This window comes from Limulus polyphemus, unplaced genomic scaffold, assembly GCF_000517525.1.
Source record: "Limulus polyphemus unplaced genomic scaffold, Limulus_polyphemus-2.1.2 Scaffold1790, whole genome shotgun sequence".
NCBI classification, from domain to species: Eukaryota; Metazoa; Arthropoda; class Merostomata; order Xiphosura; family Limulidae; genus Limulus; species Limulus polyphemus.
The window spans coordinates 196,181-222,129 of NW_013667400.1; the positions used below are offsets into that span (position 1 = coordinate 196,181).

The window sequence follows — 25,949 nt, forward strand, 5'->3', positions numbered from 1 at the left end:
ATCTTGTAATTTTGAATGTTATGTATCATTTCATTCTCATAATGAGAGTTTCTTGATTTCAAAGTCACAGTTTTAACTTTCATTCCCACTATAGATTTAGGCTGCACGGGCCTTTATCTAACGATAGTTTTTGTACGGGTTTGCTTCCTTTCCTGTTGACGAACAAATTCTTTATACTACACTGTGATTTACGAATGCACGACAACGGAATTGTTTTTTTTTTTTGCAAAGTCATGCTACTCATGTCTACACATTTTGTGAGAACGTTAAAGTTTCATTAAAGGGTGCAGCTATTTCTATAACCGGGTTCCACAGTTCTGTTAGAATTGAGTTCTTGTGCCTATTTTATAATTTCATTAGCTTCTGTTTATAGAACTGAAATTAGTTATAAACAAAAGTCCCTAACTACAAATGGTTTGATAATCTGACATTCATAAATAATGAATTACTCGAATTATTTTTCAACATGACTGAAGAAGGATTCTCCCACATCTTTAGCAGCACAACATGCCAGTTTGTATTTGTTTTAAAAACTCTTATTGAAGTTAATTTCTGTTTAAACTAAACAAACACTATTTCTCTTATCTAAATCCTTTCCTCTTAAATTGTATTAAATCTTTTAAGGATGGAACTTCTTGTTTTACATTTTCAAATATTATTCCGATTCTTCCTTTTTCAGTGTATTAGGTATGATGGATGTCTATCAGAAATAAGTATGTTATCAGACCAGTCGTTATGAGTATCATATTCATGAAATTATTTTGGTAAATATTTATGCTTTGATTATTAATCACTTAAGTATTGGGCCTTAAACATATAATTCAATTTAACAGCTCTCACGTCAAAACTGTTTACACCGTGATAGAGGTTTTGTCGCTTGACGTGTATAAATCTTTTCGCTCTTTAACGTTTACTTCGTTTCACTATTTCCTGGTATTAGAAAATAAATGAAAGTAGGCTATTTAAAGCTTCGTTTTTTTAGTAACTAATTAGTAAGATTGTTTACTTGCCAAAAAAATTGTTTGGTTAGAAATTAGCAGTTAGTAATAAGCGCCATGTTCTTATTTTTGTAGTTTATTTAAAACCGATTTTATTACGTCACTTATAAAAAAAACTAAAACACAGCACATGCACTGCGTAGTTGCAGTTAGTATAACAACAACCATATTCTTCATTGATAATTATGTAACAAAACATTTTATTAAAATAACTTCAATATATATCAGAATTAAAAGCATACCAGAACACTATATTATATTAAATTAAAAAAACTAGCATGGCCACCAGAACCAGACATACGACTTGAAATGGGAAACGATTTAACAGGTTTTGTAAAGCATAAAAGTCTTCAGTAAAAAATCACAGTTTAGTATTAGCTACAAAGAGATGAAGACCAGCATAAAATCTTCAGTAAAAGTCAAAATACCATTCGTGCTGACGTTTGCTTGCCTACCTATTTCTGTAATTCATCCCTTTGGAAAATGACTTCATCAAAGATCATTAAGAAACAAAACAAACAAACAAAAACGTTGGCTTATGCGCAGTACAAAATATTTCATATTCTAAATTTCTTTAGTTTCTTTTCGGAAATGCAGAATTAACATTTTTCCTCCTTCTTAGCAAAATGTATTTGGGGAAATGTAATGTCAACTAACTGTTACATCCGGGAAATAAGCTGAGATGACACCACATTCTATTCGATTTCCATACGAAAACAGCCGCTTTTGTTCGAGAGTCATATTCAAAAACATTCTTGATAAAATTAAAAGTTGTCATTTGAAATTGAACATATTTATAGAAAAAAGAATGTTTATGGAGAAGTTAGAGCTTAATATCATAGGTTTTTGTTAATTTGTCATACATATATAGCAGTTAGTTAAAAGTAGTCATGCATCTTCTTGTAATTCTACAAGTAATTCTTATACTTGAAAATAATTTTCACGAAAATGTATTTTTTACTATCCCTAGTAACATACAATTTTACTCGATCATAATCGTAAGCAATTTTGTAGGAAAATAATAACTATGTTGCGAATTAGGTCAAATTTAGTATAATATAAACCGCTCGGAAAACATTATGATCTTTTTTTCTCATTGATCAAGTTACACGTGTAAACAATTTTTGAATGTTTTAACAAAGCGTGTTTTATCTTAACATTGATATATATATATATATGTATATAAAGTAAACAATAATCCAATGACACAAACACCCTGTTTTATTCAAGGTCAACACTGTTTCAAGCAAAACAAGTTTCGTATAAAGCAAGCATTGGGATTCTTGGTTAAAACCCCAAACTAAAAGACTCAATATTACGTTAAACGGGTGACAAACATCGTAGAGAGCACGAAGCTGTATTAAGCACAATAATAAGTATACAATAACAAAAACGGGAGCCTATTGGTCACTCAGCAAACCATGTACCACTATACACTCGAATTATGGAATGCTGAGTGGTGGGTTGGGGGGAATGGAGGGTGTTTCCCGCAGATTATCGAGTGTATTCTTTCAAACACATATGCTCGACTAGTAATTAAAAGTTTTAATACTCTTGTAGAGTAATTTAACAATCTGCTAATAAGAAACTTTCATTTATAGTAATAAATGTATTAATTCTTCTAAAAATGAGAAGATCACCCACCTAAAAAAATCCCTCCACATCACGAGCTAAGCAATGGTCACAACCTGTTGCTTTTTTGTAGTTAAGGTTTAAAATTAATCTGGCAGTGGTAAAGGCTTAAACTATAAAGCAGGGTAAATGAAATCATATAATTAACATGAAAAGTGTAGATAATTTTTAAGTTGACTGGCATGAACTCATCTGGGTTGTTTGTTCGATAACAAGGGTTAAGCGTTGAAAAGTGTAGATAATTTTTTAAGTTGACTGGCATGAACTCATCTGGGTTGTTTGTTCGATAACAAGGGTTAAGCGTTGAAAAGTGTAGATAATTTTTAAGTTGACTGGCATGAACTCATCTGGGTTGTTTGTTCGATAACAAGGGTTAAGCGTTGTTTACTACATCTCTAAAAACTGATGCATCGTTCGTTGTTTCCTCATTAGATGTCCCTCTTCACATCAACTTTTGCTTGGCGCATTCTGGGCACAGGATATCGGGGCCGTCAGTGATGAAGCCTTTGCCCACCAGGGAATTGTTGCACATGGCACAAATAAAGCACTCATTGTGCCAGTTGCGGTCTTCGAACGAGATGAATCGGGTTCCACCAATCCCTGAGAGAAAGAAATGTGTCATTTTTATAAAAATAGTTTAACCATAGAGCAAAACTATTTCTAACCGCGTGTCATGTTAATACTTAAACACTCTAGAGTCCGATATATCTTATACACCAATTTGGAATTAATTTCCTTTCATGTTACATTCTTCTGTCTAAAGTTTGAATATGTTAAATTCAAAATATCGAAAGAACTACAAAACATTGACTGGAAAAAAAAATCTGTAGGTTTTAGAAACCTTCTTATTTCTAACCTAAAAATATAGTGTTAGAACTCGATCAATGTACAGTATGTATGTGTTTTATAGCAAAGCCACATCAGGCTATCTCCTGTGTCCACCGAAGGGAATCAAAACCCTGATTTTAGGGTTGTATATCCGTAGACTTACCGCTGTCCTACTGGGGGACTTAAAGTACAGTCTCATGAGCTTTAACAAGGTGCAAACTGATAGATGATTATTATTCCAAGTAGCTTCGGATAAAAAAATTAAACAAAGACTTAACCTAACCACAACTTTGTAATTCTAACTGTTCTTGTTAGCAGTTTCGGTTAAATACAGTACGAGTCATTTTATTACTTACCTTATTGTTAGAAATAACAATAATTTGATTTTTGTCAGAATAGTTGGAAGTATTTCAAACAAATATTTCAGATAACTATTAAGAAGGTGTATGTGAAAAGTATACACGTGTGAATTATTCTATTATACAGTTCAGATTGTCTCGAGAATCCACGAGTCTACTAGTGGTTATTAACTTCTCTTTTGATGTGTTATTAGATAAGATAAAAACAACCTGGTAAGGAGAGTAGGGACAATTCCGGACAGAGCAAATCTAAAGGTTGTGTTAGTAAAGTCTAAAGCTAATTACGAAAGCAGTAAGCTTAGAGTTACAACGCTAAAATCCGGGGTTCGATTTCTCGCGGTGGACACATCAAATAGCCAAATGTGGCTTTGTTCTAAAAACAAATAAACAACAGCTAATTATAATTTTATTAGACTTAAGTTAAGTTACATAACAGTCGTTTATAAATAAAGTTGCAAATAAAGTATAGTTTCTTTGTTAGGGCTTCATAATCTTCGTGAGCAATTTCAAATGTTAACAAACTACTCTGTGGTATGTTTTTCAGATGTTTTGACTACTATAACAATAGATGAACTATAGAAACATATTCGTGTAATGGGGAGCTCGTAACGTACCATTCTCCTCAAACGTTTGAAAAATGTGATACACAACTACGTGCCAGAGCACAAGAGTAGAGTGTACTGTTCGCTTTAGTTATTTAGTAAATTGTTATAGATAACTTCATACCCGCATTAACGTCTTGCACAATCACATACCAGAACAAGGTGACACATTTTTGTCTCAGTCATTTAGAAAATTGTCTAAATAAACAACAAGCCAAAGCAGATGTAGCGAAAAGCCCAATATAAAAAAAGTATTTTGAAGTGTTTAGTGGAGTTTCATATGTCAGTTAAGCACTTAGTTTGTTGTGCATCCATCCTATAAGGTTTGCACTGTGATGCGAATGAAATATATCTAAATTATTATTGTTAAGGATTAAGAATAACAGATACTTACATTCGGTGACGAGGAACCCACTTTGAAACTAATAATGGCTGGAGACGGCTTGAATGGATAATGAAGAAAAACTTTAATATAAGTTTAACATAACAACAAATGTACAACGTTTTGACAAGGTTTTGTCATCATCAGGTACAATGATGATGAAAAACCTTGTCGAAACGTTGTACATTTGCTGTTATGTTAAACTTATATAAAATTTTTTCTTCATTACCCATTCAAACCGTCTCCAGCCATTATTAGATACTTATATTGTTGTAACGTTGTTCTTTTGTTTGACTGGTTCTTTTGAATTATCAATTTCGTTTTTAACGTTTCTACAACCTAGCTTCAATGTACACTGACATAACTCGTGGGTCTAATTTTACAAATAACGTTTAAACGGATATATCTCCATAACGGTGATACAACTAATTTAAACAAATAAGATTACTTGTACTTCACTACTAATTGATCGAATAATTGAATTTACGTAGTAACTAACACTGATCCAAACACTTCACTAAAAACTAAGACCTGGCATGATTTGGTTGTTAGGGCGCTCGACTCATAATCAGCGGGTCATGGGTTCGAATCCCGTCACCGAATATCCTCATCCTTTCAGTCCTAGGGGCGTTGTAGTGTGACGATCGATTCCACATTTTGTTGATAAAAGATTAGCCCAAAAGTTGGCGGTGGTTAGTGTTAACTAACTGCCTTCCCTCTATTCTATCACTTGTAAATTAAGGACTCTTAGCGCAGAAAACCCTCGGGAATTTTTGTGGGAAATTCAACAAACAAACGAATAAAGTTCACGGAGACTAAATACTTCGCTGAACTAAAATGACTTTCTAGACACTTCTAAAAGTCTTTCGATTACTATATTCCTGAGCGTTCTAGGTATTCTAATATATTCTAATACTAATTTAACGCCAAGTGCCATCTAGCTAATGTCCACATTAAAACATTAAAATATAGATTACAACAATATTATTTGGAAGTTAGTTTTTAAAAACGTCTTCAACAATTCTGACAGGTTTCGAATTTACCATTACATAGAATGCAATAAATACATGCTGTGATAACAAACGCTTAAAATGTATTTGATTAACAGTAATCTTGTGGAAAAAAAATCCTTTTTTTTCGTTTTTAATTCGGAAATTTCAATCTGTTGTTTTTTACATTTGCTTTACATATACGTTTCTTAAGGTTGAATCGTTCTAAAGCTTTTACAAATTGTTAATTATTATTTTATTTCATGAAGATAATAATATTCCTTATTTCATAACAAAATCATCAATCATGATATATTTGGATTCTTCAGTGTAACAGATTAAAAAACAAAGAAATTCTTAACAATCTGAACGCAGTTTATGGCTGTGTCTGAACAGTTACATACAGTGTCTTGAAAAAATATCCACCCCCCCCTGTAAAGTTCCACATTTTTTGCCTTCTGAGCATGCATTCACGAAAATTTCAAATAGGACTTTATATTTATAATCTACACAATCTACTCAAAACTGAGAAAGCTAAAAAACGCTGATATTATGTAAGTAGGTTAGATTTTCAAAGAAAATTAGATTATTCTCAATTGCATAAGTATTCAACCCCTTTGCTGTGGCAACCCTAAATCAGTTCTGGTGCAAAAGACTAGTTTGTAAGGTCACAAAATTAGTGTACTGGTCTCTGTCTGTGTGTAATCAAAGTGGTTTAACTTGACTTCGAAGTAAATGTATCTGTTCAAGCCACAATTCACATAATGATAAGACAAACCCACTATGAAGACCAAGGAGCTTTCCAAACAAGTCAGAGATAACGTGGTAGAGAAACACAGATTAGGAGAAGATTACAAGAAAATTTCAAAGTTGCTGATTATCCCTTTGAGTACAGTGAAGGCTCTTCATTAAGTAGAATGTTCTTCATACCACCCAGTCACTACCTAGATCAGGCCGCCCTTCCAAACTAAGCATTCGGGCAAGCAGGAAACTGGTTAGGGATGCCACTGTGAAGCCAACACTGACTTTGAAAGATTTGCAAAAATCCATATTTGAGATTAGAGTCAGTGTTCATACGTTGACAATATCCCGGTTCCTACACAAATCTGGCCTGTATGGGCGAGTGGCAAGAAAGAAGCCATCATTGAAAAAGAATCATCTTAAATCTCGTATGGAGTTTGCGACAAAGCACGTAAATGATACTGCAGACATATAACAGGAGGTTTTGTGGTCGGACGAAACAAAAATTTAGCTTTTTATTCTTAATTTAAAGCGTTACGTCTGGCACAAGCACAACACAGCACATAACCCAGTCAGTACCATCACAACTGTGAAACATGATGCTGGCGGTATCATGTTATGGGGATGCTTCTGGTCAGCAGGGATTGGCCAGCTTGTCAGGACTGAGGGGAAAATAAATGGTGCAAAGTACAGGTGAATCCTTGAAAAAAACCTACTTGATTCAGCACAAAGCCAAAGCCACGCTGGAGTGCTTTCAAAACAAGAAAGTGAACGTTATGGCATGGCCAAGTCAAAGTTCTGACTTGAATCGAATAGAAAATTTATGGCGAGATTTAAAGATTGCAGTCCATCAACGATCCTCAACGACCTTGTCAGAATTTTAGCAATTTTGCCACGAAGAATAGGCAAAAATTACATCATCTCAATGTGCAAAGTTGGTAGAAACCTATCCAAAAAGACTCCCAGCAGTAATTGCTGCCAAACGTACTTCCACCAAGTACTTGCTTTGGAGGCTGAATACTTGTGCAATTAGCGAATTTCAATTTATTTATTTTCTTTGCAGGTTTTTCTGACATTCAGCCTATTTCACACATAACAGTGTTAAGTTTGATCATTAGAGTTTCGTTTATAAAAAAAGGTTCATTAAAAACATTGTTTACGTTATTTGTATTTCATCAAAATGTAACAATATTTGTAAGGGGTGAATACTTCTATAAGGCACTGTAGGTGCACTTAGTTTTCTATCCTTTCACATCATTATTTTACACAACTTACTTTAAACCAATCTTCAAGAGCACGTTTACACCGAGCAAAAAAGGGCATCTGCAAATATAGCTAAAAATGTAAAACGCTAGGTGGCGGTAAAACGAGCCTGTTTGCTTGCTTCGAATTTTACGCAAAACTATACAAAGGCTACTTGCTTATAGCTAGTCAATAGTATCCACTGCCAACTCTGAGCCTACTCTCTTCTGGTCAAATTGCGGCATTTAATCGACATTATTATACTGTATCTTCGACCTCAAAGTGTATAGAACCACGATTTGTCGGATCCACAGTCCAGGCACATTAACTAACTGGCCAAGCCTGACTCGGGTAAAATGAGAGTTTTACGATTTAAATGGCAGTCATCATTTACATGTGGGATTTGTTTTGTAAGTAAAGACGTATTTTATATTTAAAAAACTAAATCAGTTTATGTGTAATTGCCATTTGGTCCCTGGTAAATAGGTTTAGTGTAAAAGCAAGTTTCTTATGAAAAATTCTTGGTATGAACAACGAAATCAGATATCTTACCTGTGATAGGTCTGTTGCAGGAAACACATCTCTTAGCAAAAAGCTCCCCAAAACATTCAGCGCAATAGGGGTTGTCATCACGTGAGGTAAAACGTTGTCCCGCGAGACACGTGTTGCAGTTTGTACAACTGAAGCACTCTCGATGCCAGGGGTCATTCCTGTAAGTCACCCCACCGCTAGTAATGATCTGGTGTAGATAAAAAAATATATGGAAAAAGATTAAAGGTGGCGATTCATGTGAAGTTACACCAAACAACCAAATTGTTACAAAACAATCAAAAACTTGTATAATTCTATCAGTGTTGTGATTAATATATATCTTGACACGTACTAACAGTGGGTAGACTACAGGGAGGAGGGAAAAAAGGGTTCATTTGCCCCACCTATCTTCTGTTACTTTTACCTTTGACCAATGAGAAATAAAACTATCGTACAGTTGTGGGTTGTGGCCAGAAGTGCGAGAAACCACTTGCAACATCCAATATCATATGTTAGTTCTAAATCCCTCCCACAGATACCAATAAACAAAGAAGAGAAAAATTTATATTGCATAATTTATATCATTCAAGATAGGTTGTATCTGGTGTATTTTACCGTAGATGTGTGTTTTTAGATAGTATTGTGTGTTTGATCGTAAGTAAGCTATTCTACACATTATACACACACATGTTATACCTTACCTGATTGCACTTGATACAACGAGTAGCGAACTTCTCCTCATAGCAAACTGTGCAATAGATGTCGCTCTCCCGAGGAATAAAACTTTTGGTTCCAATAGAGTTTTGACACACGACACAACAGAAGCACTTCTCGTGCCATTGACGACCCTTATACTCCATTTTCTTCGTTCCTTTAAAATGGCAAGCAGTAAATGGATAATTGTACAGGATTTATAATAAAATATATAGTATTGATTGAAGTTTCCATAGTGGAAATTATTTCAGATCAGTAAATTCGTGCAAATATTAAATTTTTGTTCTATATCGAAAGTGAATTATGTAGTACGATGATTTTGTGCAGTAAAATGTGGATGAACACGTATAAATGTATGTATATAAAATGGGCAGATATTCGTTAAGTATTTTAAAGCACTCTCACTGTTGTATATATTATATATTCAAAGAATTTATGATTTTAAGTTAAGCCTACCTACGGGGGTTGGAGTGCGAGGATAAAATTAGCCATACATATACAACGTATAAGGTTCAATCGGTACCTGCTCTGAAGACGTCACCACACCCATCGCACCTGGTGGCGAAAGCAGCATCGTAACAGCTAGAACAGTAAACTTTTTCAGCCCTGGAGCCAAAGGGTTTATCCACAAGTGATACCCGACACTTGTTGCAGAGGAAGCAAGCTTCATGCCAGTGTTTATCTTTGTACGACAGGTCCTGTAATAGAGATATACGTGTTGTAATTTTAAAAGTAATAGATACCTTTTCTTTATTTATCCTTATAGGTCAGCTTCTAATAAAAGAAATATTTAAAGTAAAAGTACGTCAAATACTTCAAAAGATCGCACGTACAAACTTCAGGTTTGAGAGACCTCGTAACATTTAATTACAGCTTTAATACTTCATCTTAACATTCTACTCTGGTCTTCACGTATTTTCACAAGCTGATGAATTCGATAAAATGTTTCCCAAATTTCTTAACACGTAAAATAGTAGAAATTATAATGACACAAAGAATTTGATTTAGCAATTTATATAACTAATAACTGTGTGAAGAACTAGAACTGTATTCCATTTGTGAGTTGTATATGATTTCATAATGTGGTCTGGAGGGGTAAAATATAACAAATGAATTATTAACTGTTCTTGTGAGAAAAAAAAACGTGTTATTGAAAAAAAATGGAACATTACCAATGGTTGAAAGAAAAAGAAATGTTTTAGATCAACAGTTTCATCTCTAGAGATATGTCACGCTTTACTCATCTGCGAATATCTAACATGCTGGGTACGTGCTTTAATGAACCGTTCTGTTTGTTTAAATTCTGAGAATTAAAAATTGAAGTGGGAGGGGGAGCTGATTACAACACAAAGTACGGGAACTTATGTAACGTATAACAAGAGCAGAGTATCGATACCAACTTCTTGATAGTAGATACAGCCCTCGGAGCGTAGATCTGAATGGATTGAATTTCTACTTATTTGATACCCTTATATATCCTTGCAGGTGATCTAAAGAAAAATGACTCTCACGTGCCACACAGAGCCCTGATCTCCGCCTAGTTGCGTAAATTCCGCATACTACGTGCGTCACCAAGACTCAAACAAACTAACTGTTGTTTATATATATACACATACATCTATAAAAAGACATGGATAAAAAGAACATGCGAAGAGTGCAGTCGTGAAATATCACTCGTACCTGTTGGTTTAAAATTTCCTTTCGCGTTTATACCGATTCTGTTGACAAATCACGATCTTAACGAAAATACTATAGGGACTTCGATTGTTTGTTTGTTTCTAATTAAGCACAAAGCTACACAATGGGTTATCTGTGCTCTGCCCACCACGGGTATCGAAACCTGGTTTCTAGCGCTGTAAATCCGCAGACATACCGCTGTGCCACTGGGAGGTTAGGGATTTCGAATAGATTCTTTCAGCACATTAGAATAAAGTTTTTAGTGACATCCATAAAAATATTTTTAAAAAATGAAGTCTTAATTGGCAATTCTTTATATCAATTAATGACTTTTTTTCGACAGATAATATACACTGTTTCCTGTAAAGCTGTATCAGACCGAAAGAGATAATTGAAAGTGAACACTACTTACAAATGACCGTGTTATAGCAAGGTTCAGGAAGAGCTAAGAAACAGCTACAGGACAAATGTAGTGATTTATTGCAGGTGAAACGAAATAGACAAGACATGGAATGAAGTTAAAGAAAATTATGCATTTATTAAAGAAACAAAATAACTTCTTGGAAAATGGTTGGTCGCATACAGTGGGAGGGATCTGCTATTGCAGTAATTTGAATGAAGAAAATTAGCGCACTGTTCCAAATAAAAAAGTCAAGAAATGAAGTCTCACGATTTGATTTCGTTTCACTGGTGAAGGTTCAGAACAAGTGTACCTCAGGCATATGATGACTGGGATTGCAAGATCAATTTTAATCTCGGTTCTAAGGAGAAGAATAATAATTCTAGATTGAGAATTGTTTACTTCTATATAAAGTCAAAATTTTATATGTGGACCATCAGTAAGGAGACGTGTAGGCTTTAGAAGTACGAATTGTTAGAGGAATGTTAACTATCAGCTGTATGGAAAGAATAACGAATGCAGAAGTTTTTGTAATGGCTAGGAATTATAAAGGAAAAAAGTTAATGAAGAAGATAAAATATTTTGGATGCGTTATAAGGCTCCTAAACCTGCAAAATACTATTTTTAATGGAAAGATTTAGAGGAAAATTAAAAGAAAAAAAAAGGACAAAGAATAAAATGGATATACAATATACAGACTAGTACGACTGCGGGAGAACTGTTTAGAGCAGTAGATAGCGTTAGATGGTGAACTATAGTAGCCAACTTCTACATCATAGATTATTGAAAGAAATGAAACTGTTTAATAAAAGAAAATAAGCTGAAAACTGTTTGCGACAATAAACCATATGCAATCAGCAGGTATCACAATAAGTAGGAACAAAAGACGCGACTTTCACAGCAAGTCTTGACTCTTTCAAAATAGAAACGAATCTTTTTGAAAATGCCAAAATTACTGCCGTGACCCACATTCTCTCTACAGCTAACCAATCACAAGAGTGGATCAGAAGTATATGGAGGTATCTTTGCTTTTTTGTGATAGCCATAAATTAATCCCAACCAATCTGGATGTGTAAGATATAATTATCCCATTGACTGAATACTGTTTCAAAGAGGATTGAAATAGTACATGACCTCGATGCTTTACCGGATTTAGAACGTTCCAAATTAGAGCTCTAGAAAAAAAAATTAACTATGAAATATATTATAGGCCAGTGGGATATACGGTAGCATACAACGGCTGAAAATCCATGTGTTATGCCCTTTTCAAAACTACTGAACAGTCGGAGTTAAAGTGTTTGCTCGTATATTTCTTTTTTAAATAATTTAAAACTCGTTGGATATTACGAAGCAGTTTAACGTACTATTATATACATGTTTCTCAATTAAAGACAATTGCTAATTGGATCACCAAATACCACCAACTTACAAACATACTAGCTGAGACACCATATACTGTAAGTAGGCGATAAATACCATCTAAGATATAGTGGTGTTGTTAAAAGCAATAAACACCAGCTGAAATACTGGATTTTGTCAACCAGCAATAAATACCAGCTGAAATACTGGATTTTGTCAACTAGCAATAAGTACCAGCTGAAATACTGGATTTTGTCAACCAGCAATAAATACCAGCTGAAATACTGGATTTTGTCAACCAGCAATAAATACCAGCTGAAATACTGGATTTTGTCAACCAGCAATAAATACCAGCTGAAGTACTGGATTTTGTCAACCAGCAATAAATACCAGCTGAAATACTGGATTTTCTCAACTAGCAATAGGTACCAGTTTAAATACCGGATTCCGTTAATTAGCAATAAATACTAGCTGAAATATTGAATTTTGTCAACTAGCAATACATATCAACTGAAATATTGGATTCTGTCAACTAGCAATAAATATCAGTTGAAATATTGGATTCTGTCAACTAGCAATAAATAATATCTGAAATAGTATATTTATTGTTTTAATATGTAATTCTGTCTGATAGAGATGTACATTAACTATAAAACGTTATCTGCAGTACATGAAAGAGTAGATCGCTAGATCTTTGTTTCCGCAGTAATGTTAAACACAACATTAAAAGTATTTTAGAATATCCAGAAAATTTATTGATAAAAATGTTCATTTCAAATGGCCGTATACTTAAAGCATGGCTTCCAACTAATTAGCAGGGTACTGTGGGTTTTTGTAAATTAAAGTTGGGTTATTCGATAGAGTCAAAAACACTGTCGGCAGAATAGTAGGAAATATTGCAAACCTGAGAAATGCCTTTCTCAGTGCTGTCAAATGGTATGGTAAAATTGTTTAGAAACATTACTGTACGTCAACAGAAACATTACCTAGAGATATAAAGGTTTTGATTGGACTAATAGCTGATGTAATCGCAGATCATTCAGCTAGAATCGAAATCACTGCTCATTGGGAGTGGATGGGTGAGTGAACAATGCTTTTAAACGGTGTTGGATCTATATAGTGGTCTTTGGATGAATATGTTTGTAAGAACTACCATTTGGTATAGAGGACGGGGAAGTGTTTGGTAAGGTTTGTTTATTTTTAAGCACAAAACTATACAGCGGGCTACCTAAACTGTATCGAAATCGATTGTTAACGTCATAAGCTTCTAGACTTCCCTCTGCGCCATTTTGGGGGAGAGGACGCTGTCAGATGTTCTAGAAATAGTGGAAAACTGCTTAGTAATGAAGGCTATCAGACACTCATAGCCCCATTATGTTCAACTGTTTTGTTACATACCTAATGGTAATTTTATAAAGTATAAGTTTCTTTACTTTTCTTTTTTTCACGTGACACAGCGTCTCCTATTTTGTTTTGAGCATCATTTCCGTATAAATCACGTATGCTACGTTTCATGGAAATTTTTTTGTAAGCTTGTGTCACGCTTTAAAGTGATTACTGATGAATATATTAAAATACAAGTTGACTATAATCAACTAAAACTTTTACGTTTGAGTTTCGGAATAAATCAAAACGTCGCGTTAAATGCAAACGAAATGAATAGTTGAAATAACATTTTTTTAATGAGATATAAACTAAAATTGTAATTTTTTTGTAACCAGTCAACAATACTAAATAGGAACTTCAATAAATTTCGATTTTGAATAACAAAAATCTATTCGCATCTTTTTTTTTTCATTCATCACCCATGTAACCAATAAAAAAAAAAAGAGTTCATATAGGTTTTCAGTTAATCATTTTTACACATTTAAGTTTAGTAGAAGTTATGTTACCTTTGAATCTATCCCGATAATCTTGTTACAATCCTCACAAGTGTTGGCGAAAACTTGTTCATAGCAGCGTACACAGTAGGGATGGTCATCTCTAAGAACGTAACGTTGGCCAGTCAAAGAATCATCGCACTGCCAGCAGCAGAAATGGCCAGTGAAGATATCCCTGGGCGTGGTTTTCGAGAATTCGTCCGTGTAAACCAGCTGTGAAAAGTAATTAAAATTCACTTGGATAGAACAGAATCTATTATCAAAACAACGTTACACTATATCACTGGATCTGGTTATTGAGTCTTGATCTATATCGTTTTAAATAGTTTTATATGTTTCAGTTTTCAACTTCTCGAAAATTATAGTAATTGAGCAGTCTTTATGTTACCATAAATATGTAGCTCAGACAACAGTGTATGTATTTGGCAATAAGTATGTATGTATGAATACATGATAATATTTTAATGCAACAACCTTTATTGCCTGTGTCGACATTTGAAGTTTTTGTTTCTATGAAAATGAAAATTATTCAGTTACGGAAGTTAGCTTATATATTACTTAAGCTGATATATGTAAAAACGTTGTTAATATATTATTTTGACCTGATAAAATTTCACGACCAGGTTGACTGAGAGCCACCCACAGATCTTTTACGTTCTCGCGTTACAAACAATGAAGATTACAATAAAGATCACACTTTCATATGTCAATACTGTAAGGTCAAAGATTGGAGGATAAGGAAAAAAATAGTATAATATTATACTAATAATATTATAATGGTAACTTGGGCAAGATTAAGGATTGCAAGAAACATTAACGGTCTTCTGGTTCATGGTAACTTATGGTTAATATTTAAGTTTATAACTTATAAATTGAGTTTGATTTAGCGCAAAGCAACACGATAGGCTATCTGCGCTCTGTCCATCACAGGGAATATATTTTTTTTATTTTGTTTGTTGTTAAACCCAAAGCTATACAATGGACTATCTGTGCTGTGCCCAACAAGAGTATTGAAACCCAATGTTTAGCATATAGGCCTTTAGATTTATCGCTTTGCCACTGGGGAGCCTTGAAATTGAACCTCAATTTTAGCGTTGTAAGTCCTTCAACTTATTGCTGACCCACTGGTTAATGGTAGCTGATAATTCAGCAATAAATAAAGTTTATTTGTTTGTGTGAGAGCAAAGCCACATTGATCTTCCTGTTGTATGTACCACAGAGAATCGAACCCGGATTTTAGCATTGTAAATCCATAGATTTACGCTGTCCCACAGGGGGACCACTAAATAAGGACAAAGATAATACATGAATATTAAGTAGTTCTGAAAGTTAGACACGTCCTTGTTATCCGGGTTAAGTAGTTAGCACACAGGATCACCTACAAAAGTTGTAATATTTTCAAAGCGAGACCCATAACTCGAGCGCTGACGAATAGTTAACTATTCTTCTCTATTCTCCTGAAGAAGAATAGTCAACTATTCGAAAGCGTTCGAGTTTGGGTCTCGATTTGAAAATATAACGTCTTTGTTATTTATGGATGCTGATGTATTAAATTAATGGACTGTGGGTGTTTACTAAATAAAATCAACAAAATATTAACTTTTCCTGCTATTATAAGCGCATAAATAGCCCACCAGGTCACTGAAAAAACAATAACACTGGTATACTCAAGTTTAATAATATGCGATTTTAAGTATAGTGTGCTACTTTATCTAAGGATAACATGATTCAAGTTTTATCGTCTGAATGCATTGGATGACAATTTTGAACATGTTCAGTATACACGGTCTTATTCGTATCAAAAATTCAAATTAATAGCACTTTAAGATATGGTGTTACTTATATTATCATTCAAAATATAGATCATGGTTTGATTAACACTTTATAAGTTCCAATATATATATTTGCATTTTGTATTTATGGTAAAGCTACTTAGGCTATCTGTTGCAATTCTTTATTACTGACCAGAGGTAAGGAAGTCAGTCAGCAGCAGCACTCTATAATCCACCATCTACGTTAAGTTATTGACTTTCACTCTTATAACACATATACAGCTTAACGTGTAGGAAATATTTTGTGGTATCGCAGATTCGAACCAGGCTCGATAGCTCTAAAATCCTCATATCTGCGCAACTCTTTTTGCCTTTACATTAAATCATAGCCTGCATTCCGATTACAATTTCATTAAAATGATGTGAATGCGATTTTTCTATATTCTTAATCCTTTCTGTACATCAAGCTTTCGGGCAACGAAACAAAACGTTTTAATCAGAATATACGCAAAGAATATGGTCCTATATCACGATATATTAGTCTAAGCTGATAAGTATAAGTATAGTTAAAAAGCCTGTTTATAATAAAGCTTGTGAGGAGAGTTAGACTTCATTTATTTAAGTTAATTGTATGTAAACTTTAAGAACATTTAAAAGGTAGATACAAAATTTGTAAATCCAATGAAATGAAATGAAATTGCAAATTATAAAATGAGATCAGAATCCGTTCGTTACATCAATTACGACAGAAGGAAACTCGAATGTCAAATCGATTAAGTGTTGTTGTTTTTTTACACACCAAACATGTTAGCTTTGACTTTTGCTATTGAATTTTCCTAATTTAAATACTTAAGAATAAACTAAGCCTAAGAGTCATAACGTAAGAAACGTTGCCGATAACAGGAATGTCAAGAATTTCATTGCCCCACCATCCTAAAAAAAAGAACGGAGTTTTCAATATCTTTTTCTAAAAAAGGAATAAATGAACCGAAGAAATAAAACACGCAGCTAGGAGTGTAATGAAAGTTTACAGAAATGTTTTCAATAACAGTATTGTCAGGTAAATGATACCAACTAAAGAAATATATTACGTTTCTAAACGTTGTTCATAAAACTGATATCGTGCAACTAAATAATCTAAACAAATCTAACAAAAGTTTACCGAGGTGTTTTACGTAAAGGTGTGATATGAGATATCACCAGGAAACTCAGTGAACAATAATGGCGGATAAAAGTTTAGCAAAATCTCGTCAAATTTAAACAAATGTGAACAAAATTTGAGCCTAATGAAACTTAATCAAAGTTCATAATATATTTTAATAAAGGAATTGTCATCAAACAAATAAATCAACTAAATAAACTATGCTTAATGGGAAGTTTATCGAAGCGTTGTTGACAATAGAACTGTAAGAGATGAACTCTGATAAATTCGATTTCGAATTCGATGACTAGGAACCCACTTTGAGAGAAATAATGCTTGGAGATGGCTTGAATGGGTAATGAAAAAACTTTAATATAAGTTTAACATAACAGCAAATGTACAACGTTTCGACAAGGCTATTTGCTGTTATGTTAAACTTATATTAAAGTTTTCTTCATTACCCATTCAAACCGTCTCCAAGAACTCTGATAGATTTTTTTCATTCTCATTCTTGTTCAAATTCCTGAACCCTACAAGTATCGTAAATAACTATTTAAATCCAAGCGAAAAAGATGTAAATGTTATCTAAGTCACCATTATCAAAAATATTTTTTATAATATAATTCCCTATAAAACGATGGTGTTTCATAGGAAATTTTTGAGTTACGTTTGAGGTTCAATACACCATCAGAAGATGAAGATGGTAAAAACAGTTTTTCAAGATATAGTATTCTGCTTTATGCCATGTTAACTGCAGGGCGTCTTTGAAGACAAAAATCACATTATTCTTGCAACAAATTCTAAAGCAGCCTGGCTATAAAGAAAACCTGTACCTCATTCCTTGATTCATCTTGAAACTGAGGCCCATCAGCAGCCCTCTCGTCCGTGTCCACATCATAAGAAATTTTGGTTTTCTTTTTTGTTTTCTTCGTCTTGCGAACTTCGGTAATGGTGTAATCTTCAGACATGGTCAGCGACGATCAGATTAGAGTCAGAAGGGTCAGGCTAAACTGAGATCACAACGGACTAGTTACACCAGACAACTGCCACCTTCAACACAGAGACGCACGTCTTTCCTGTGTTATCTTCCCACTGAGCCCGTCCTGGATTCGCCAATTCGGCGGAAGAGGGTGGAGAATTTATCGCCATGACTAACGGATTTCATATTTCGCGCTGCTTTCGGAAGACATGTAACGGTTTACACAGATGTGACGTCAGGGACCGAAGTCTTCTCACGTGTGGTAGTTTTTACACTATTTTCCGTTATTTCTTATTCAATAGTGATCCTAGTAGCTTAAAAGTATACAAGAATAACCAAAGGGTGTCGTGTGCAGATAGCTGGGCGCTTGCCCACCCTCTCAGCGGTGCTAGGTTTTCATGCTGTTTTTCCGGGATCCTTAAAAGGAAATCAAGATGTAACGTCTTCTATCTTCTACACTACGTCTTCAATAAAACAACGTTCTAAAATACTGATACCTCTAACCGAAGTGGCGTGTTGTGTTAATGATGTTTGACAAACATTCTCTAATCATTTGAGCTAACAGGATGTAACAGTTTAACAAATTTAATTTAGCGAAAATATTTATATTTTAGATAAACAGTTTCAAACTATCTTCTTTTTTTCTCTCTCTCTCTGGGATACTTTTACTGTTAAGCTTACACGTTCACTTGTCCTATATAATTGTACTATTCACTAGGAAACAGTCACATCTCATGACACATAAGTCATTTCTCTGGTGTTATTTCTATACATTTTTGTTGGACTTTAGGAATATTTTACTAACGGAGCTTGAAAACAATGTAGAATAACTTCTTAGGTACCAATATTTGATTATGAGGTATGTTTTTAACTTTACTCTTAGCCTCCCCACCTTTGCAGGGCGTGACCTTGTGGTTAGCATTCATGGACCATGAATCTAATAGTTCATGGTTCGAGTCACCTTGCCGTAATAACACACTCTACATATTGGGCTTGTGGATTCATTATAGGAATGTTTATCAAACTTCACTTTTCGGACAGGCTAGAGTAGTCCCAGAATTAGTGGTGGGTATTATTGACTAGCTGTATTCCCTTGCGCGAAATTAAACAAACAAACTAATGTTAAATATACATACGATCCTCATCCCTATATGCACTTCCTCAGTAATGTGCAGAGAACATTAACAAAAAAGGGTGCATTTAAGGCAATCCCTATTTGGAGGGTTGGGGGTGTGCTAGAGAAAAGTATGGGGAATGTGGGCTGTCTGTGGTACACATATTTTGAATAAATGTAAAAATAAGCAGTAACAAACAAACAAATACTACTAAAAATCCATACATTTACTTAATTCAATTGTCATAAACTTCCCCCACAACCTTCTTGAGCACAAAATATGCTAAATATCACATACAACATTTCAAACCAATAACTCTTTGAAGTGTTACGCTGAAATGATCAAACCGTGCTCTGCAAATTTACAAAATAACAAAACAAAACATTATCTGATAACATATAAAACCTTGCAGCTTTGACTGAAACTATATAATGTTTCTCGTGAGATCCAAAGCAATGATCTCTAAATTGCTAGTTCATCTATTATACTCAAAACAGTATACTGATTTTTAGAAAACATAAATTTATCTACATAGATTGTAATATAAGCCACAGATTCCTTTTCAGTTTAAGAATAAAAAATATCACTATGAAATTTTGTTTGTTTGTCTATCGATAAGTACAAAGCTGTACGATGGGCTATCTGTGCTCTGCCTACCACGGGTATCGAAACCAAATTTTTAGCGTAATAAGCCCTTAGACTTATTGTTCATCCATCAGGACCCGTTACTATAGATTGTTTGTGTGTTGTTAAGCACAAAACTACACAATAGGCTATCTATGTCCTGCATAATGCTGGTGTCGAAACCCGACTTTTAGCGTTATAAGGCTTCAGACGTATCGCTGAGATACGGGGGGGGGGGGGCGTTGCTATGAAAAAAAAAAAACGTCGTAAACATTGAGTAATATTCTGAAGTACACATTTTAAGTTTACACTGAGTGTTTTTGATTTATGATTATGTTCGGGAAACAAAAAGTCCTGGTTTCTCCGTCTTTTTAAACTTTAAGAAAGAGCACTTATATATATATATATACATCTCGTAATGTTTTACATTAAAAAGTGTTTGACAATTTTCATATCACATTACCATGGAACGCCTGAAGGTGACGAGGAGATAAGCTTTAAGTTTTTTAATAAATATTTTCAACAAACCCTTTAGAAAGACGTAACTGGTGGAAAATCTAGATTAGATATTTAAAGGGTAATAAAAATGAAAAAAACACCCAATAAACCTTTGATAGAACTGTTAAACTTGAAAGGCTTCACGAACTTGTAATCCGACATAAAGCTATACAAAAGCTATTAACGTTAATCACCCATTATTTCCAACTGAAAAGCAAGAGAGAAGGAAAGCTAGTCGATATCCCCCACCGTCAACTCTTTAGCCACTTTAATTGATTAGTGGGATTTGACCATTTTGGAGCATTATTTTGAAGCAACGGGACGCGAACCATTGACCGTAGGATCGATGAGCCGGTACATTAAAAATACTAAGTCACGCCCAGCCCAGTAAACAGTACATCCGATATGTAACATGACTGTTATCTAGCTCTTGAGCATAGCTTCGCGCGAAATTCAACAAACAACAACTCTTACTATTACTTAATAGTTAATAAACAACAACATAGCCAGGAGCTCGCAATATGAGGGTCACAGGTTCGAATCCCTATCCCTCCAAACAGGCTCGCCCTTTCAGCCTTGTGGGCGTTATAATGTGACGGTCAATTCGTTGGTGAAAGAGTTGGCGGTGGGAGGTGATGGCCAGCTGCCTTCACTGCTAAATTAGGGACGGTTAGCGCAGGTAGCTCTCGTATAGCTTTGCACGGAATTCCAAACAAATCTAACCTTGTGGCTTAGTGGTTTTATTTTTACGTGCGATTTAATCATCAACCAGTAGCTCATGTGTCCATATCCCTTAAACTATTTGGCTCCCGAAATATTATGTCTGTGAGACGTGTTTAAAATAGTTTCTAAATACTGTCATTGTTTGCATATAATTTTTCCAACAGCATGAATGATAGTATAAAGAAAAGTTAAAACTAATCCTTGCTTTGCCTTTTAATTAATGATAACAGCAAGGTACACTTGATTTGCTACTATATTATTGTAACTTAGAGCATTAAATCGCGTCAAACTTCGTTAAAACTTTGCCTTAATGTTTTAATGTTATTTATAGCTTTGCTCAATACTTTCATTAGCGTCCCTATACCAGATTTCTTTAGCAGTGAATTTTGTTATTCCGTTAACAAATTAACTGTTGAGAAATCCCTCATCCCCATGTTTTCCTCTCGCTTTGACTTCGTCCTGTTTCTTTAGCTTCAATCGACCAAATCCCAGTTAAAACATCAATAATGTGAAAGAGCATAAGATAATAAATAAATAAATGCCTACAATTTGAACAAAGTTTGTTTCAAGATTTCTTAGGGTGTTTAAACATGTTTCTCTTTCTTGTTTACATATTTTTTCACTTATTTTTAATCCAAGCACTTCTCATTCCATTACCAAACACCTTTTTCAGACTTTTAAACGGAAGCAAGTCTACAGTACTGCATAGGATGCCTCAGAATGTCTTTATAATTTTCTTCTAACAGATTGGAACTGTTCTGGCTTGTCGCCAGAAGACTTCGTAAGCCCAAGCTAAACCTTGTTGAGGAAATTACTACATTTACATACTAAACCATAGTTATCATAGCCTTAACAAAACTAGTAATATTTTTCTTGAACGGTTTCATTATTCAATTTTGTTGGTATTTTTATAATGATGCCTGATAATCATTGCTTAGAGTTGGAAGTTATATTAACAATCATATATAAAAACAAGATTTTACAATACTTTAAGCATGATGTTGGTGTTGCTTTTTCAAAATTTTTTTAACTTCCCGTAGTATTTGTTATTAGTTCTTTCTTTTATACATTAACATAATAACACTTTCTAAGAGATAAACTAAAAGTAATTGTCATAGAAACGCGAAGAGAACAGTTAACCAACACAGTTGACGATCTGACCTCACTAATTTCTTTATGGACACGTTCAGTGGAACAACAAATAAAAGTTATTTTCTTTTTTTTTTAATGAGAGCCAGAGCATTCTAATTCTCCGAGACGCGTTATCTTTGCCTTCTTTTTTTTTAGTTTGGAAGAGATAGAAAAGCTGAGAGTGTGATAGACAACAGGTCTTTCAATAATCAGAACGATCGTGTGGGTGAGATCCTATTAAGGAACCTTTGGCTATATTCCAAGAAGACGATGGTTGTAAGCAGACAACATGCACAGAAATGTTCTTTCTCTCTCTTTTCCACTTAATGTCAACAAGCAACAAAAAATAGCACATAGTGCAGAGGAATCCATAAAAATAGCAACAGAAAAATGTGGACCAAGTCGCGGTAAGTTTTAGCAAATAATAAAACAAGAAATTAAAATGATTTTGCAAGTTAAATATTATCACTTTACAAACATCATTAATAAATATATTACAAATAAAAGTAGAAAATTTCATTATTTGATTTACACGAAATCACTTTTAACGTTTAAATATGCTTTGAATCTTCTACCATTTAAAGGTGCCTGAAACTTTTAAACTGTTATCTGCATATGATCATCCTCAGCAAATAACCGTTGTATTTTCCTTAAGAAATAATTTTGTGTTGACGTGGTAACGAAATGAATCAAACCGCTATAATCCAGAGAGCTGGTATTGACGTGATCTGGTATAATGATGCTTACTAGAAGATATAATTGACTTTCCAGATGGAATGGGCAGATAAGTTTGTAGATCTTTGATAACCATATTAAGGCGACGTAGTTGGTGATGATAACTAATCTAGATAAGCTAACTGCTTGACTAGCTGGCGCAGGTAAGTTTCTAGCATTGCCGATAAGTAGACGAGACAGACTAAATCAATCTGTATCGTTATCAACATTCTACTAACCTACCTGCCACAAATATGAAGAAAATTGGACTTTGTTGTCGACTTATAAATAATCTATTAACCTGCCGCTCACAGCTATCTGAAAGATCAATCTGTATCGTTATCAACATTCTACTAACCTACCTGCCACAAATATGAAGAAAATTGGACTTTGTTGTCGACTTATAAATAATCTATTAACCTGCCGCTCACAGCTATCTGAAAGCCTTCAGATAGCTGGGAGTGATAAGTTACTAGGATATAGATGGCAATACAAGCTGATTTTTCAGATAGCTGGGAGTGATAACTTAGTAGAACATTGATGACGATAAAGATTGATCTTTCAGAAAGCAGGGAATGGTAAGTTAGTAGAATAATAATGAAGAAATAGATTGATGTTTAATACAGCTGAAAGTGGAAGTTAGTAGAATATTGGTAATGATATATATTAATCTTTCAGATAGCTGAAAGTGATAACTTTGCAGAATGTTGATGATGATACAAATTGATCTTTCAGATAGCTGGAAGTGGAAAGTTAGCACAATGTTGATGACGATATAGATTGATCTTTCATGTAGCTGAGAGTTAAAAGTCAGTAAAATATCGATGACGATACAAATAGCTGGGAGAGATACGTTAGTAGAATATTTATGACGATACAGAAATAATCTTTCAGATAGCTGGAAGTAGTAAGTTAGTAGAATGTTGATAACGTTATAGATTGATCTTCTACAGACACCCCGGTTGATGGTCTTCTATATGTTTATGGTAGGTAGATTGGTCAAAAGTTTAATACTATACAAGTTGCCTCGTCGGCACTGAATATAGCATATGTACTGCAGTTGATATATTATAACATATTATCTTCTGCTTTCACTCATTAGTTCTGAGAATTATTAATGAAATTTTCTCCCGTTGATACTAAGGTTCTTTGGCTCTCTCCATAAATAGGAAGACTAGCTTGCTGGTTCGTCAGTTTTTGTAAATGACAGCAAAGTGAATTCAAATAAAAATAAATTAAAGATCAGTATTAAAAATATAAAGACTAGAATAAATAATGTTGTGTTACTAATCCTTACCCTAAAAGTCTGATTTGTAAATTACTTAAATAAAACTTATAATGAATGCAATTCACTTGCTTAATCTGGTTCCCGCTATATAAGTTGTTGTTTATGTATATAGCACTTAGACCATTACTATATCTGACGTATCCCAGTTAGCCTGATGAGTTCTGGTATTAAAGGAAAAGGCCTCGTCGGCACTGTATATAGTAGATGTAATGTGACTGACATATTGTAACATATTCTCCTTTGCTTCCACTGATGGTGATAAGTATACAATGAAGAAATAATGATATTATAGGTAACTGAGACAAGTAAGTTAGTAAAATGTTGATGAGACGAATTGATTTTGGAGATAGTCGGGAGATGAAAGTTAGTTACACCACGAAAATTAAACTAAATAACCTTGCATCTTTCATCTATATGGTGACTTACTTAAAACAGCTAAATCAGATTAGCGATGTCAAGAGGGTAGAAAAATGTATTTTCCAACCTCTTGGTAACCTGAACCCGGTATCTAAATTACTAGCGTTTATATCATTCTCGAGGTTTCTGATTGGGGGTGGGGGTTGTACGCTGCAAGTATGTCGATAATCAGGCGAGTAAACGTGAAAACGTGACATTTATTTATATATGGAAGTAGATATTGATAATTTGTTGAGTAAAATTGGAAGATCTATAATTAAAATGCCACTTTCACTCAGTTTTCGGTACACTGGTATCTTCTCCTATCTATAATTAATGTGCCACTTTCACTCAATTTTCGGTACACTTGTGTGTGGATAATCAAGTGAGTAAACGCGATCTATTAGTTGATTACAGTGAAACAAATCATGATAAAATATCTGGATGTGTCGAGCTGACAGTACTCAGAGAGAGGAAAAAGTCAAACGAGTAGTTTTAAGTTTATATGTTTTTTTATGTATTGTATTATAATTATGTCTGCTAGGTGTTTAGGTTTTGTGCATTATTGGAACTTGTGTTTTACTGCAATTCATTAAATAATATAATCCATGACCATTCATCATAGTATTTCGTTTAATCTCATTTTTTTAGGGCAATAAGACGATATCTAGTTGAACAATAGTAACTCTAGCCAAGTAAGATGCAGCAGCACTGATGTACACTTTTGGACAAATGTGGTGGAATGCCTTTATTCTTATGTTTTTGAATAAAGCTAGATTTTAGATCAGGAGAAATAATCAGTCAATAGGTATTGAAATTATTCTTGCTCTTATTTTTATCCTTGTTGAAAAGACGCAGTAAACAAAGAAGGTGGGCACGAAGCAATCTTAATGTGTTAAATACCTTTAGTTGTAGTCTTACAAATAATTAAATATGTTCACTAAGAAAGAGTTTATCTTATTTCGCATCAGCAAGCCTAATCACCTACAAATAGAACAAGATGTAAATTATTTTATTAGACGAATCAAACTCAAAGAGATAACCAAGTTGATATCATTTTAAGAAGTAAATCAAGTTTTTTACACAAATAACCAGTATCTGTATTTAACTGGATGCATTATGTAATCAGATAAAAAAACCTACCTTTCTTTCCAAAATAATATAAACATTGGAATAATACCGAGAAGAATATTGTACATAATCTGTGCTCAAAAGTTTTATAAAAGCTGACAAA

The 25,949-nt window shown here is 33.9% G+C and overlaps 1 protein-coding gene across 1 annotated transcript; it reads right to left on the minus strand.

Moving 5' to 3' along the window:
- Positions 1-2,201: 2,201 nt before the first annotated feature.
- On the minus strand, positions 2,202-18,605 carry LOC106464939 (four and a half LIM domains protein 2-like). Its single transcript, XM_013925113.2, has 6 exons — positions 18,081-18,605; positions 14,347-14,547; positions 9,542-9,716; positions 9,006-9,175; positions 8,326-8,512; positions 2,202-3,230 (listed from the first exon to the last, which is right to left on the minus strand). The coding sequence occupies exons 1-6, from the start codon at positions 18,213-18,215 to the stop codon at positions 3,073-3,075; spliced, it is 1,026 nt and encodes a 341-aa protein (XP_013780567.1). The 5' UTR covers positions 18,216-18,605; the 3' UTR covers positions 2,202-3,072.
- Positions 18,606-25,949: the final 7,344 nt, after the last annotated feature.

Excerpts from the sequence above, each read along its gene's own strand:
- LOC106464939 (XM_013925113.2), bottom strand. The coding sequence starts at position 18,215 with ATGTCTGAAGATTACACCATTACCGAAGTTCGCAAGACGAAGAAAACA. Across the intron at positions 14,548-18,080 it reads AAGATGAATCAAGGAATGAG|CTGGTTTACACGGACGAATT; the intron begins GTACAGGTTTTC and ends TACTTTTCACAG. Across the intron at positions 3,231-8,325 it reads CTGCAACAGACCTATCACAG|GGATTGGTGGAACCCGATTC; the intron begins GTAAGATATCTG and ends TCTTTCTCTCAG.